General features: G+C 38.4%; 1 protein-coding gene across 10 annotated transcripts in view; it reads right to left on the bottom strand.

Moving 5' to 3' along the window:
• CTBP1 (C-terminal binding protein 1) overlaps positions 1 to 17,608 on the bottom strand; it is a 235,757-nt gene that overhangs the window by 12,021 nt on the left and 206,128 nt on the right. For all 10 annotated transcript variants that reach the window (XM_069014663.1, XM_069014660.1, XM_069014662.1 and 7 more), the window contains 4 exons: positions 14,315 to 14,459; positions 10,212 to 10,418; positions 4,197 to 4,411; positions 230 to 360 (listed from right to left, as the gene is read on the bottom strand). In XM_069014663.1, coding sequence (XP_068870764.1) covers positions 230 to 360; positions 4,197 to 4,411; positions 10,212 to 10,418; positions 14,315 to 14,459 — 698 coding nt within the window. The remainder of the gene's footprint in view (positions 1 to 229; positions 361 to 4,196; positions 4,412 to 10,211; positions 10,419 to 14,314; positions 14,460 to 17,608) is intronic.

Raw genomic sequence — 17,608 nt, 5'->3', positions numbered from 1 at the left:
AAGGAATTAAATCTTGGATGTCACTTTTTTCACTTCTAACCACATACACAAGCTCCATCTACATTTGCATTAGCCCAGTGCTGCACAGATTCATGTTGCTTTGCTAAGGAGTATTTAGCTATCAAATGAACGGAAAACTCAATTTATTTGTTGCTGTTGATTGTATCATGCACTAAGACTTAAAAATAAGAAAGTGAACAAAATAAAAAGAAAAGAAAAGGAAAAGCACCTGAATGGTTCTGACTCATGTACATCTAAGGCTGCCCCTCGTATCCTTCCTTCCTTCAGGGCCTGTGCAAGTGCTTTTTCGTCTACTAACCCACCTCGAGCTGTGTTGACCAGGAAAGCCCCTTGTCTCATCTAGGGAAAGTTAAAAACAAGAATGATGAAATAAAAATAAATGAAATAAAATCGTTGTGGCATTATTTTTTACTCAAAAGAAGCATCCATTACAACAAAGGCTATTCAGCTGGTTTAAACTATAACAGTTGTCTTCCCTTTCCATTGGAAAGTACCACCAAATGTGATGCTTCTAACATAAAATGCTATTTCACAGCACTTAATAACCTTTTGTCTCTTGTAAGTAGTGTCTTTTAATAGAAGCATTGTTTCAGATATTGTGCAGTAACATGATCAAAAGACACAACTGTGCATAAGAAAGTGACAGATCATTTTATGCCTTTTTATTTCACTGTGAAATTGCATGAGACAGAAACTACACCACATTCTTAAACAAATTCATATTTTGTGGCTTTCAACTTTCACACAAATAAAAGCCTACATGAATTTTTCAGAAAAATCAATACTTTTGGATTTTCAAACACTTTTCCCTTTAGTTGCCAAACACAGTAGATGTATGTATTATTTATTTTTGTTACTTCAGCTTCCTCCTCCCCTGTGAGACTTTTCAAATATAGGTCTAAAGAATTCTTCTATTATTCAATTAAAAGGCATGAAAATGAATTTGGTTGAGAATGCTGTGTGCCCAGGAGAGAAGCTGTGCTGTGCATTGTGCAGATTAGCATTGTAGATGACACTGTGTGGAGAAAACTACAAGAATTTACACCACAATATATCCACAACTTGAAAACAAAGTGGCGGTTTAAATAAGAGAAATGGTACTGAAAAAAACATAAATTACAACATCCTGCTTCCAGCCACCCTGGTATTTCATCTTTAACAGATGTCTCAAACACCACTGTGCATGACAGAAAGCACATGAAAAGCAGGAGCCATGGTGAAGATGAATAATGAAAATCTCATTTTGTACTGACTCCGTCTCTCACCATAAAAATAAGCAAACCCCAACATTTTGACACCTTCTCAACTTCATAAAACCTACACATCAAACTAAACCTCAGGTAAGTGGATCCTTACACTAAATGCCAGATTCATGAACAACAAGGAGGTTTGAATAAAAGTCAGCTTTTTTTTTTTTTAAATGAGGTCATAGGGAATATTAATATGCACATGCTTTCAGTGTTTTATAAAGAAAAAAACACATTTTACTGGCCAAGTCTCTAGGTTTAATGTGACCCCACCTCTCTCCATTTGCAGACTCCTGGGCCTACAGGAGAACCATCCATTGGTCTGTACAGCAAAAACTCCACTTACAGGAGCAGAACTAAAGGATGCTTCTCTCACCTTTATGTAATTAACTTGGGAATCAGAACAGCAAAGAAACAGGGGCAGGATCTTAAGCTGGTCTGCTAACAAGAAGACATTCCTTAGGGGAACAATCAGTGCATCTCCAGTTCTTGAGTCAGTTGTGGGAACTGTACAAAAACCAGCACAGGTGGGCTCACCCAAGAGCCAATCACACCTGTGCAGACACACCATAAAGGCTCATGGGAGCTCATATACCCTCCCTATTTCTGTGCAAATGGATAATGTGAATTTTAAGTACAGCTTCATGTATTTACAGGCCCTCTAAAGGACATGAAAATTTTAATTAAACTGAACCCTGCTAAAACCCCTTCTGTCCAATCTGCCCAACAACCTTGCCTGAGTTTTCATTTTAGGATTATTTACAAAACTCCGTAACTAGCACTAAGACATGTTCAAATCAAGCAGAACATGTCTGCATAAATGCATTCTAGAGGGAATGAATTACGTGACTCATGATAAACTGTCAGGGTGGATGCAGCTGGAGAAGATCCTTAACAATGGGTGGAAGCTTGAAAGAGCTTTGCAGCTGGAACTGCTGACGTCTGCTAAATTCACCTACACTAAACCTGCAGAGTTGCTTTTTAAAAGTATTGTGTTTAAACTGCAGTGTCTTCTTCTCAAATCTGTATAACTAAAGATGACCTCAGTCTCTTAAGACCACCTGAATACCACAGGTTCATTGAAACATTTCTCTGAGCTACTCTGGGACTTCAAGGACAAGCAAGGTAGCTAGAGAGAATGATGATTAATTCACTAGAAATGCTACTTAAAGAGGAGACAGACATCAAATTTTCAAAGACATTTTAAGTTTATGTCATTTCAGATTCAACAAAATTCAGGGTGAGACTTCAGCGAAATGAAATGCACCATACTTCTCTGTACTTTGTTTAAAAACTGGTTATTACATGAGCATGCAATATTGGACAAAAATGATATGCAGTGCTCTCTAGAAATTCTAGGCCAACTCTAACATCTGTCAACCTAAATCAGAATATGCTTTACACAAACTAAGCAGTCAGAGGGGTTACAATTTCATGGGTTTCACATCCGCTTTACTATCCAGACTGCTTCACCCAAACTCTTATCCAAAGCAAGAACTATCTATAACACTCCAATTAATCCTTGCTTTGATCATGAAGGATAACAAATACTAAGATAAATGCTTACAAGATACTTTCCAGTGCCGTTTATTACAGGCATTAAATTTCAGATGGTATTACTCAGTTTTAGCATGTTTTCCTTTGTTTGTTTCTCTGATTAATGCACTGTGCCTTCTCCAAAGCTCAATACATTTCTCTGGCTCCACTCAAAAACTTCCTGTGATGAACTGGCCCCAGTTTCACATCCGCTGTAAAATAAAGTGACCATTGCTCAGCAGTCCCACTGAAGTCAAAGTGATGCTTTTTGGGTCTAGGTGTCTGCTTGCAAAGATATCTCACTGTGTAATAATCACTGAATGTACCTAACCACACAATAAAAGACAGTCTTCAGGGCAGGGTGTCAGAGCTCTGTTCTCTTACAGGTTTTATTTTAAGCTTCATTTTTTAGAGTTTTAAATCCTAAATCCTGATTTTATATTGCGATGGATTTGCAAAATCCCTAACTCTCAAATCAAGAAGTGTGTTGCATTGTCAGTTTTCTGCCATGATCCTATGTGACTGTGGAACATGTTCAGGAAGTTCTTCAGTTCTGAAGTTCAGGAGTAGTAGGTACAAACTATTTCTCACATGACAAGCAATGATTTTACTGCAAGAGTGCTACTGTCATTGCTACCAACAAATAAACCCACTATATATTTATATATATATGAAGAACAGCCAAATCAACTATTCTGTCCTAGGGTGTCCTTCCTGTACATTGCCTCCATTCTTATGTCTCAGTGTTTTACTTCTGGCTACACTGAAATTGGAGTCAAACTTTTTCATTAAGTGTCTGGCTTCTATTACCAAATTAGTCAATAATGAAGCAGTTACTACAACAAGATTTTGAGATTATTTTACATGTTACCTACAACTTTAGGGAGAGGTTAGTACTAATTCCAAGAAACATTATTTTTCCCAATAATGCAATGCTGTAAATGAGCTCCATCCTTGAAGTGCTCTGCAAGAATCGGGACTGAGCACAGGGGGGAGCCATTTAGTCATAATCCTTAAATTGCATCGAAGGAACTCAAACTGAGGGACAACAGTGAAAAGCAGAATTGCTACCTGAAAATACACACGTGAAGGAAGTAGCTACTACAAGACAGAGAAGAAGTGCTTTTACATCAATGCCACTTCATTAAATCTGAGCGATATTAAGAAGAGCAAATTACTTCCACAAATGCAATATTACTGAGCCAAAAAGACAATAAAAGCAATGATACATAAGCAACCAGTTAGTTCCTAATCAATTATAGACCTGTTTGATCTTACAGCAACAAAACAGAAAGATTTCTATCAAATGAGAATCTGTCTATTTACAGAAACAAATGCTATACAAAGTTAGCAAGCAGCACCGGTGTGGAGCACGCCCACAGAGATTATTACCTGCTTTATGGTGAAGTCATTAATAAGATGATGATTGTGTTCATTCAAGTTGCAGTGCAGGGTAACACAGTCACTGTGGAACAGCAGGTCCTGCAAAGTGCTCACCCGCTGCAGTCCCAGAGCACGCTCCATCCCATCCGAGAGGTATGGGTCATAGAAAATCACACTGAAGCCAAAGGCTTTGGCACGTAGTGCTACTGCTTGCCCAACACGCCCTAGAACAAGATAAACACGCCATGAGAGCAGATGTGAAGCAGCTGCTGTAAGGTAACCTCCTCCTTCCTAATGGGAATGCCCGTATCCAACCGTAACACTTTGTACAGCAACTGGAAATGCAGAAAACGGAGGCGTCTCCCATCCCACTGAAAACCATCACTGAGGTCAGAAATGGTACATCTGGACTGTTTCACATTACCTTGAAACAAAGCAGGAGGTTTGCACCTTTTGTAACCAGATATCTGAAACGCCAGAAGATGTCACATAATCTGCAATAATCTCTGTAACACAAGGCTTGCCTGCTGGGCCTGTACATGGCAAAACACCACTGCCTATGAACACATCCTGCCAAGGGCTTATCCTTACCCGTGTCAAACCAGCTAGCTTTAATAAAAAGCTACAAAACTAATCCTCAAAAATGGATGTAATGACAGATAATTTGTTTAATCTGAAGCGCAACCGATGTCAATACATGGAATCTCCTTTCTGGTATCTTCTTTCATTTTGAGTAACATCCTTCCAGCATCAAAATGCCTACAAGAATTCTGTCATCTAAGGCTTTAAAATAAATTTTATTCAGCTACCTGAATGATTAATGAACACAGTACATCATATAGCACCTAGTTAAGAAGAGTGTAGTGCCATTTGGAATTCACACTGAACTTAGCTTTTCTGCTCCACTTTCCTTACTGTCATACTTCAGAGCTGTGCCCAGAACTGCTGTATGGGCATGACTCCATACCACTTCCCTTTGACACACTACCAGTAAAACAGAGAGGGAAAAAAAAAAAAATCTCTGAGTACATCTAATGAGTTACAGGCATTTTGGAGAGTGAGAACTAACACACTTTTCAAGTTAGACGCTTACAACCAGATATTCACGTTAGAGTACTACAAATGTTGGATAAAGATGTTTCAAAAGCATCACTTGACAAACCGTAATAACAATGCCTCATTTGGGAAAAAAAAAAAAAAGTCAACAAGTTTTCCTTTTAACATCTAAGTTTGTTCAAAAAAGCAAATTAACCCAGGGAAATCCCATCTCTTTCCAATTGTGCTTGAAGGGATTTCCCTCTGCTTTTCAGTTTCTCTTTGAATAAACTTCAGAAGCCACAGGAAGAAAGGTTTTTTGTTGATCACTTAACGTGAACACAGCAATTCTGCAGTGCTTAGTGACAGATGTGCTTGGAATATTAAACAGTATATCAATCTGACAGGGGCTGTCTGCTTTTCTTTGGGGACACCAGGTTAGAATACTCCTCAAAATCTTTCATTTCAACATTTGCAGGCATGTCATTTGTTTGCTTTCCAAGCTGTTTTTATAAATTTGAATTAGAAAATTTTCAGCGCAAACATTGTATTATTTCCAAATTTTGGCATGTTCACAGCTCAAGGAATCAGTCACACAACTGTAAACACTTTTCTTTTTTTTTTAAACAAAGCATGTAACTGTTACTCCAGCTCCATTCATTTTCACATGCAACATTCTGTCTGTAACATCTGTTCTTTTTTTACGCTCTTTACAACACTAATACCTGAGGGGATTCACAACAGCAAAATCTCTTACAACAGCCTCTCCAGTTAAAGCCACACTCTTCCTTCACCCCAACCAGGCTAATAAACCAAAGCCTTCTTCAGTGGGTACAAAAGTTCCCTTCACAAACACCTGGGAATCACATCTCTACTTCTAACCAGAATTATCCTATTATAAATATTTTATGGGATAAAAGTCTTCTGCAACTGTCAACTCATATATAGTCTTAGCCATTAAACAAATACACAGCTGGACACAAGGTTAATTTGCCAATTTCTTTTTAAACTCCCATCTGACATGAAGAAGAACCACAAACCTATGACTTTTTTTTTCTTTCCTGAAAAACTTATATAATATAAGACTCTCCTGGGTATGAGGGGTGGTTCAAAACCTACCTCAACACACTGAGAACAATACAGCACACAAAGCATCCCACCTTTGGGACAACTCTATGTTAAGAGTGTATCAAACTGTTATGAATATTGATGGCTGCTTCCAGGGAGGTCGAAATCTTAAGCTCAAAACCTTAAATGAATTTCTTGGTCTGTAGTGCAAAAAGAATGCAGAAAATGAATGTAGCATACAATTGCAAAAGAAGCAGAAAGCAACAAAGTGTGTTTTAAAAATCAAAGCTCTAGTGAGGTCTATTCATCATTTCAGAGACCCAAACACCCAAGTCTCCTGTTACAGCCTCATCCATTCACTCTGCCACAAGTCTCCCAACTCCTCCCAACCCAAGTGTCCCAATTTATAGGTGCCTCTGACCTTGACCCTGCCAATGAATGACCTGATTGGAGTGTGACAGAACAGCAGCTGCAGGTGTCAAGTACCCTGCTCAGCCCTAGGGCAATGAACATGCTGGTATTACAGAGTTTTATAAAATGACCTTGATACCATGGAAATTATGAGGACCTGCCTGAAGACTTCCATGCAAATAAAAAGTGCTTTCACTTAGCAGCTCTTCCCTGCCTGTGCAACAGCAATGGAGAATATGGGTAATTTTTCCTCCTTTTTGCAGAACTCTGAAATGTGGAGAATGCTGTTTCGTTACATTTCCTGCTGAGCACATTAAGCAAGCCAGTAGGACTGCTAAGAGTAGATCATTTATTGCAGAGTAATACCATACAACTCTTTAAGCTTTATTGTCTTAAAACAAAAGGTTAGTAATTTGGCCAACATCTAGGTAGGGCCATGGGACTGTTGAGAGAATAGAACAGGTGAGGAAAGACAAACTGAGTGGTGACATTCACTGTGATGTGGAGACAAATTTATTTGGAAGAATTTCACCTTTCTTGGGTGAGGAAACGCGTAAGTCATTAGTCATCAGCATTTCTCACTGAGAAGGAAGGGAAAGGGAGTATGACTTCACTGCTGTAAAATTATCATTAGAGCAGACCCAGGGCCAGATATCTATTCATCCAAGTACTTACATACTGCTGCTCATAAATATTCTTCCTTAAAAAAAATAAAACCCACTACATTTCTAGATATAAGGTGAAAAGATAGCTTTTTTTTTTTTAATGCAGGGCTTATTATTCACACTTGTGATGCATCACTTGAAATATAGGACACAGGATAGTAATAAAGATTAAAAGTGACTAAGACAGCTGTTTAATGATGTGATACTATTATTTATGTAAGGCTCAAAGAATCAGACACTTCACAAAGACAGAAAGAGGCATGGGCTGTGCCCTAAGGAGCTCAGGGGCTAACCAAACAACACAACAATGACGGATGAGATCCAACAAGCACAAGAAGGAGGCATTATGCTGTTGAGTCTCTGCTTATCTTCAAGCTCAATACAAGCAGAGGATGAGAGATGGGGTTAACTTTAAAGGAAGAACATGGAGTAATAGGATTAAGCAGGACAGACCAAGTGTCAAAGCAGGAATATGCATGAGAAGAGGCAAAGAGAAGAGAGTGGGTGATGGAAAGAAGGCAAGTGAGTCACGAAACTTGGCTAGATCAGTGGATAAGGAAGTGAGTAGATGAAACTTTGGAGACACAGTCATTCCCTAGCACAGAGATAGGCAAGAGCTAGGGTGTTTCTTTTTGGCAGAAGAAGAGAAAAGCCCAGAACAGATGTTAAGAAGGTCTGCAGTTAGCTACTGCAGCAGCAAAGTGATAAATTTAAGCAACCCACTCCTGAAGAGACCACGAGTTTTAAGAAAGAATAGAGAAACATAGTTGTGGTTGAGAGGAGATGATCTCAGACACACGTTAATGACAAAGGACAGAAACTGAGACACTACACAGAAACAGAAGAAAGAGTTTAGCAACAGATGATGAGAACTGTTTATTTTGTGTGTAATACATTCACTTCATAGCATCTGGGTGGATCATCACTTCTGACACTGACATGTCTAAATAATAAACTGAGGGAGAACTCCAGACGTGGGAGAGGCCACTAGTGAAGAAACTCAACCTAAGGAAATCTTTTGGTTGTAAATACATGTTTGAGTCTGAAACTCAAGACAGGCAACCTCTTGCAGTGATCTGTACTACAAAAGGGTGCACACCACAGCCTAAGTGCCTGAAGTGCCCACACAGAAATTCTGGTAAATCTTCTAAAGTCTACATTTTTACTCTTCATTAATGTGTAGATTCACAGGAGTTTGTTAGAACAGGTCAGAATCAAAGTGTTGTGCCTACTCACATGTGCTCACAAGAAGGAAGAGTGGAAGTTTTCGAAAGTGACTCTACAATGCAGTATTCCTTGAAACTGTGAATATTCTATTGTAGGAAATATATAGGAACAAAAAAAAGCTAGAGATAATGACTGGTCAGTAATTGCAACAGATGTTTGCCCTTAAAAATCAGATTTTAACAGCTTTTTAAGTATACCATGCACACAACAGGCTTGCTTTTTAAAATCAAAACCTAGCATTTTGTAAGGCTTTATACACATACTGGCAATCTGATTATCCACTTGTTCCTCTATACTTTTCAGTCATCAAGAACAAAACCAACAAAACTCACTTAAGGACATCAATGATAAAGACTTTTTTTTCTAGTCTTATGTTTGAATTTGTTCAGTACAAAAAAAACCCCAAATTAAATGACACCAGTACAGATATCTCCAGTAAATATGCACACTGCATGTGAGCAAAAGCTTAAGTTTCAAAAACCAGGTATGCATAATAGACACTGCAGGCAAGTGTCTATTATTTATGTACAGATGTTGTGACTGTGAGCACAATAATCACTGTGTGTTTAAATGAGATGCATAATTACATGAGCATAGATTTGAGAAAGCAGCTTCATGACTAACTTCTTGGAAGTCATATTTTGAAGGCAATTCTTTGATTGTGAACATGGTTCTGGTGTATGGCACGCTCATTGAAATGAGTACTATGTAACAACAGCCTATTTTCAGCTCCTGAAAGTAAGAGTTTGTGGCTTGAGTTATTTGACAGCAATGTGTAACTCAAGCAGTCATTTAAGTATGATGCTTTGTTGTCAAAATCATATTATGAATTCCAGTGGATGAATAGCACAGCAATTCCATCCACAGTCTACGAGATCTGTGTAAGACAAGCACATGACTGAGTAATTTTTATATAGAAACTGACTTGTTTTTCTCTACCTCTCTAACAGACAATAATTAATTCATCTCAAGCAAGCCTGCCCATCTGTTGGATGCTGAAAAACATTTAGGGTCACTCAGGTAAGTAATTTTATTAGGTCTGGAAACATTTCAAACTTTCTTGCATATATTCTTCCTTTCCTTAAGAGTTGAAATACAATTTCAGATCCAACTCAATCAAATGCACAAAATAACTGCTCTGCAGGATACTACTGCAGCAAAGACTTTTACTTATGTAAAAAACAGTAAAAGGAAGGAAGTCCAAACAAAACCAGGTATGACAACAGATAAAGGATAAAACATCCACATGAAAGTAAGTAATACATGAAAGTCAGTAGATCCTGCTGAAGTAGCAGGATCCTTGTCCTGGAAAAGGGAAGCGATGATGTGTCCTTCTCTTACAAGCAGTGTGCCTGACATTAAGCAATATGGCAACAGAAAGACGTACAGAAACTCAAAGAATTGAGAGAATATCAGCAATAAAATAAGTTTTCTGCAGAAAATGATAATGTCTAAAGGGAAAACATTTGAGTTATAAAAACACCAGCAATGAAGCAGGATTACAAACAATGCTTGACATGGAGTGAACCAAGTGCTCCATTTTTACAGTTCAAATCTTCACATTTTTTTAAAGCAATGGAGAGCAATGAGTGTGAAAGCACATAAGGGGACAACGTACCTAATCCAATAATGCCCAAGGTCTCCCCTCTGATGCGGGCAGCTCCAGAGGCCACTTCCCGAATCTGTTCAACGCTCTGTACCCGTGTGCCTTCCCGCAGGGCCTGGTGCAGCCAGGTGGTTCTCCTGTACAGGTTCAGGATGTGGCACATGGTGGAATCTGCCGTTTCTTCTACGGAGGCGGCTGGCACATTACACACGGCGATCCCTGCAGCAGTGGGGGAGAGGATGCCAGTTGCCAAACAATGCTTACTTTTTTGCATTTAACAGCAATACAGGAGCGTGATGTTTAAAATTACAGGTGTTTCAACAAGTCTTGCACAAATACTAAGTTTCTGACTGTAATGGCAGACAGAATACCACATAATAGTTGGCAATTATGTGCTAACTTATTTGTCTGATTTTTTATTACTAATTATTGTGTTTTGATTTATTGCAAACTAAGGCAGATAGTAAACAGGCCACTGAAACCACTAAAGCAAAGCACTGAAGATGTCTGATAGTTTAGAACATGAGTCTTGGTAAGTGTTTTACATTTCCACTGAGCTTGGTGCTTCGAACAGCAAAGAGAAGTCTGCCTTGCTCAATGATCATGTTTGGATTTAATTGTGCAAGTTAGCCTTCCACCACTGAGCAAATACCCTCCCAAAAGCTATCTATGCAAGTTACAAAAAGGCTAGACTAATTTATAATGATAGCAACTCTTATAAAGCCCTCACAGGATGACTGTCAGTAATTCCAGATCATGTACAGGCAATTGTGATACAGAGAAGGCCAATCTGTTCTGTGTTGCACAGGGATTTTTAGAATTACAACAAAAAAATCCCAGGCTTCTCCTGATCCCCCATATTAAAGGGAACCCATCTAATTGTCAACAGGGAAATGCAAAATCTGCTTCTGCATGGCACACAAAGGTAATGCCACGTTAAGTCCATGTTCCTAACAGCTGAAAAGTTACCAGCTGAAACAAGCATAACATCAAGCAGCTTTAAGTGTTACAGATTTCCACAGAAAACTGTGGAAGGTGGATTGATTCAAGATTCACAATAATCCCATTTTACTTCAAAAAACAGATGAAGCAACAAGTGATTGTGATTGTAATTGCATGCAAGTTATCCCATTCTGCTTTTTACCTTCCAGTACTCAATGCATAGCAGTTAAGCAAAATGTTTGCCTGAAAAAGCCTGTGTCCTTTTTGACTTGTCTCTCTTCAGTCTTTCCATGTACTGCATGTTCTCTCTCTAATCACCAGCTCCCACAAATGTTTGTGTCTCAGTTCTGCTGACTGAGACAACAAACAGCACACAGTATAATTTCATGGTGGAGAAGAAAAAAAAGTGGTTTGTACCCTAAAAACACCCAAAAACTGTTTTTACTTTTTGAGTTTTTACAGAACTAAATATTCATTAAGTCCTCAGCTAATGCCAGCATTATCTTATGAAGCAAAGAAGAAGAAACATTCTCTTCAAAAACAGCAACAATAGTAATATGACAAATAATAAGCTCATACTATATATATCTATGTTTTACATTCAAATGCCTTTATTCTGCTGCCCAGTACTTTTTTACAGCTTTCTCTACATCACTAAAACCAGCACAAGGAACTTGCAGAACTATTTTTCTTTCTTCTGCTGTAGAGATAAGCCTGTCTGCTGAGTCACTGCCCTTAAGACTTGCAAGAAGATATACCAGCATCATTTGCTGGAATATTAATCTTGGCATCCTGCTAACATCCATGGTAGCAACTCACCATTTTAAAAATGGGGAAAAAAGCTCAGCTGGGAGGGAGAGGTGAAAGACTGAAAAATAACATCCCTCTAAGTACCTCACATTAAACATCTGCATTTGTTTATACAAAAAAAGTATTTTTCATGGAGCAACAACGCAGGTTTTAGATGGCAACGTAAATTTAGTAAACGTGTCTCCTAATAGCTGCCATCAACTAAAATTACGCTTTAAAAGGAGCTTAAAGAGTTATGTTTTTGGGAAGAGAAATAATATACCATCCTCCCTAATAGTTTTCCTTAGGAAATGGAAGAAACAGAAGTCAGGTAATTTCTCTCCTGAACGGCAGGAATTTATTTTTCCCTATTTTTCTTCACCTTTAAAAGCAGCTCATTTTTGAAAGGCAGAGACATACCGAACCACAAAAAGCATCAAGAGAGAGGCAAGGAAACGAAGAGACATTTCACATGGGAAAAGACAGCACACTCTCATCTCCACATCCATTGATCTATGCTCCCTTCTCTTTTCCCATTGCTTCCAGTGACTTTGTGCACAGGTTCAATGCTTTAAAATACAGGAGTCAACCTGCATTACCTGGGCTCCCACTTCATTTGCATCCAGCTACACCCACAACTTGTATGTATTTTTTAGCCAACAATTAATACAGTAGAGCAAAAGCATGTTTTATGCAAGAAACACATATTTTCATGCTTTTTAACAAGATTGAAAGTGCTAATATAAAATAATGCTTAATAGGAAAAGCTGGTAACAACCCCATGTGCCAGCTCTATGAAAAATAACTCAAGAAGTTACTACAGAAGTTCAGGAATATGCTGGACTCTGTGACCTAAATCTACATTTCAAAAGTAAATCAAAGCTTTTTATAAAGAGCAGATCACTCTCACATTACCTCCTTAAGATTTGTATTACTTGCACTAGTTCAACAAAGGGAAGGCTCTTTGTACCAGTAACATTTCATTCCAACCACTTCACCCCAACTTAGTATTAAAATCAGAGATTTTACACTGTAATCTTTCCAGCATTACTAGCGTTTGACTGAGTGGACAATAATATTTTGTAAATTAAGGGATGCCCAGACAGCTTGGACGTTAACTTTGTAACTCAGTCTAATCACAAGATAGGAACTGAATGATGAGCAATGTGGCCATTTAGCATTTCATATGAATGAGACTTTCTCAAATTTGCTGTACTCTGGCTTGAAGAATTATGTGACTGCACTTAAGTTATAAACTTTGGTTACAATCCAGCACAGAGACATGAAGAAGAAACAGCCAGCAAACCTGCGAAGATCTTCCTCTTATCAGGGATTTTCTCCATAAATTGGGCTCCTGACTGGTCAGAGCCTTTGATCTGCACCTACATTCTGGCTTTTGATCTAGGATTTTACCCCAAGCCAATCTCTCCACACACAGAGGTTTTCTGGGGCTCACAACACGTGCCTGACTGTGGCACTAGTTAAAGCAGGCAGAACACAGCCCTGCATACTTTCAGCCCAGACCTGTTCTTTATAAAACTCAGCAAGGAGTGGTTAAGGCTCTGCCACCATTACAACAGGTGAATAGTTTACTATCATTAGCTGATAAACAGACCACACTCCAGCTCCTCCACTACATCAGTGAGGTTATTGCTAGGACTAAGCACTGCCACACTGAAATAAAGATTCCAAGATCTTCCCAGAGCATAATGGGAAACATACTTGGTCTCCTCAATCTTGGAAAATAAACGGAAGAATATCTTTACTCCAAGTGATAGGCTGACCTTGAGATTACAGGTAGGAGGTAGTTTAACCTAAAGTAAGGGGAAGTACAAATCAGACTGTTGCTTTTTTTGCAGCCAAACATTAAGCACCACCTTTTCAGAGTTCCCATAGCTCAGTTTACTCTGAAACAGCAACAACTGATTCTCCTATAAAATCAGTATTTCTATTTTATGGAGTGGTTTAGTACTAAACTCATGCATCATAAATAAGTCTCAGACAGTTGATAATGATCTCATTTTTTATTCAAACCGAAGTAGTATGCCATGGTGATGGAATTATATTTTTTAATTGGATTATAGCAGTAGTAGTTAAAATATACAACTGGGGTAAAACAGAAAGAGATGAAAAATTATGGCCTTACTCCTTGGGTTTGTATTGAACAGGCGGATTGTCATCCTGCCACAAAGCTGTTAATATTATCATTTAATTAACTAATGCTAGTATCTCCATAATGAGTTTTATACTCTGATGAGAAAATTATACAGCTTACATACGATGCTACTATAAAATACACAGCAAACATTAATACAAAGATTTAGATGTTATCACATTTCTGGAGGCAAGTATAAGATGCAAAACAAAGTCTGTAAGAGCCATACCTAAATCTCCAGCAGATTTGATGTCAATATTATCAAAACCGCTGCCAATTCGGACAATTATTCGAAGTGCTTTGAATTTCTCCAGGTCTTCACGAGTTAAAGTTATGGTGTGATACATCAGTGCACCCACTGCTTCATTTAGTACCTATAAATAAAATGGAGGAAAAAAACCTTATTTTATGTTTGTCTTTCACAGAATCTCAGCTTAATCTCATACACTTATTTTCAAGTATAAAAAGACTGTAAAAGCATTAAATACAGATTCAGAGTTTTTTTAAAGGTTATTTCTCCAAATATCTTCCAGCCTCTTGGTAAGTCTTTTTCCATCTGAAGTCTCCATTCTAGCATGATAGGATCAGCTTTGAAAGAACTACATGATCTGTACTTGTGCTCTTAGTAAGAGGGAAAACTCTCTTCATTGCCCAGGAAATGCTCTGCAATACTGACCCCAAGTACAAGTGCCACCGGACTGCATCTGCACACGCAGAAGAAGCCCAACATGGGAGCAAACACTCCCCACAAACAGTGAATATTTTATGCTTAGGCAGCTGACATTCAGCTTTGAATGGAGTTACAGAGCAGTATCTCTTCACCACACACAGTGGTACAGGCATTCACTGCCCTATTAAACCATTTGATACCTGAATAGAAAACATTCAGTGATCATAAACCCCTTCGACAACAGAGAGTGAAATCGGTCAATTCACACACAAGAACAAAAGTGTTTGTCCCTCAGTTTACTGACACTGCAAATAAGCTCTCACCAATGGAAAACTGGATGTCCCATAAATTGGTATTAACTGAGATGCCAAACTTGACATTATCCAGGAAAACACAAAGCCTCTGAGAAATAAGAAATTGCATGAAAGCAAAAATGCTGCAGAAAACATCTCCAAATTTGTAAGAGAACCAAAAAAGCAAAATTAGAAGATAATCAGAAGCCCCTGATAAGCTAAATTACGTTAGAGTGCATCCAACCTATTCAAGAGCACTTAAGAGGAAGGGGTGTGGAGTAGGGAGAGAAAGAAGGGAAGAGGTGTGGAGAAGGGAGACAGACATGCCCAGCAGTTTTACATTCTGCTATCAAACAATGACACTGCACCCCACACAGCTGATACAAGTTTATTTTTCGGATTTTTTCAGCAGAGAGTATTTTCCTCTTTATATGCAAATTGCACAATTTTACTTCTTCAAAACACTTCCCTGTGCTTGTACCTTCAATGCACTAGCTAATATTCTAATCGTTCTAAAAGGCACAAAACATGCATAACTCATTTCAGTAGCTAAGCCAGCTGTAATGACTTCAAGAGATTCCTATGACACACTTCACATAAAAGTTGTGCAGAGGCTCTAAATTTCTTATTCAACAGACTTTTGGGTCTGGTACATGTACAGATTCTGTCATCTGAGTTATTTCTACTCATATGAGCATTTCCTAGTGTACTGCAAGGTCAGTAAAAATAATCAACATATATAATTTTTAAAAAACTATTGCAGCAAAGCATGGTATTGCACACAGAGGATTACAATTGCTGGAACCCAGGATCGGCAGCAATATTTGAAATTAAAATACATTAAGAAAAAATTAAAAGAAAATAAAACCAAACTCCATAAAAATGAAAGAGAAGCACTGAATACTTCACAAAATTATTTATGCTATTTCAACACGTGTTTCTGGACTGAGAACCTCAGTTCTAAGTCAGATAAAGACCAGATTCCTTTGAGCAGAATTTGCATTTACTAGTAAGAACTGAAAAAAAATTACAAATTACACATCCTTCAAGAATGCAGCTACAACATAATTCAAAGACCAGCTGTAGACTGTAAACTTATAAAATGATTACACACACACAAAACTCCTTGATTTTAATGGTGCAAAAAAGTCCTTTGGAGATTACATCCATCCAATCAGAAAGACTGCACTCACCAGAATGTGTTACCTTGAGCTGTTACACAGGGTTAATAAAAACCCAAAGCAGTTTACTGGGTTTGCTTCTCCAGTGACATTACAGCTGGCATGGAGCAAGGCTGAGGCACCCTACACAAGAAACAGTCCCTCTTAGGACCAGGGAGCCCACCTAAAATGCTCTTAGGTTATTTCTGCTCCCACTAGAGGCTGAAATAAAATTGTTCAAGAATCTCCCAGTCTCAGTGTGTGGAAATTTCTTCAAATTCAGTCACAGCACTTGCTGCTTCAAGGTCATGTTCTTTATGATATCCTGGTTGTCTCCAACAAGCCATGACCCCTATTCTGTGTTATATCACATATATTTTCCCCTGTCCTGCTCTGGATGGCTGTGCTGCAGGAGAAAACATCATCTGTGTAGCTGTCAGATGAGCAAAAATTGAAGAAGCTTAGAAGTTCTGAGGACACACCCCTAAGGCTCTCTGACAACCAGACCCTCCTCTCCCAGACTGGAAAATGCCAGTGGTGTGTGTATTTTGGGGTGCAGAGCTGCCACTGCTTTAAGGACTGCATCCAACACGGGTTAAAGCACAGCTGAACTGGCTCAGACATTTGTGTTTTTAAAATCAGTGATTCACTTTGGGAAGCAAATTTTCATCTCACAGTCATGCATATTTTATTAACTCAGCCAGTCAAGACTGGCATTCGGACTCTTAAGAGCACCAGTCTGGATCCACTACACCACATTTCTGGGGCCCATTTAGGTTATGGCTTGGCACTAGGAGGAGACAGAAAAGTACTGGAAAGCTTGGGAATGTGTTCAATACAAGGAAAAATATTTCCTAGCTATAGCTTAATGCTGACACTAGCCATTTCCACAGGCAGTTATTTACCCCTCGCATGGGATATGGAACAAGCAAATGCAAGTGACAAATCTTTTAGAATTTCTTTTTAGTGACTGAGCCTCTCCTAGGATTATGGGCTAGTTAGCAAGGAAATCCACTGCTAAAAATGTAATACCCTGCAAGTATGTTTTATCACATTAATTTGATAATTTAATTAAATATCAACAACTCCAGAAAATGAAATTATCTTTAGAAAAAAGTAACTGTGCATAGGAGCAATTTACTGATGATTTAACAGAAGTGGTGGATGCATTGAGAAAACCAGGAAGAACACGTGTTTCTTCGCCATCATTTTCCACAATGAACTTGATGGAATTTTTATCAAATTCAAGAACAATTTTACTACAAAGAGATAAAACCTGTGAGTGAGATAGCAGGCAAGGCAGAAATTCCAGACCAGCCTGAGTAGTGGCAGTCAGACCATGCTCTTTGATGATTTCTTGCAAGGAAAGTCAATGGAAAAACCAGACAGAAAATGAGCAG

The sequence above is a fragment of the Aphelocoma coerulescens genome, chromosome 4 (genome assembly GCF_041296385.1).
Source record: "Aphelocoma coerulescens isolate FSJ_1873_10779 chromosome 4, UR_Acoe_1.0, whole genome shotgun sequence".
Taxonomy (NCBI): domain Eukaryota; kingdom Metazoa; phylum Chordata; class Aves; order Passeriformes; family Corvidae; genus Aphelocoma; species Aphelocoma coerulescens.
This window is presented reverse-complemented; position numbering and strand designations above follow the sequence as displayed.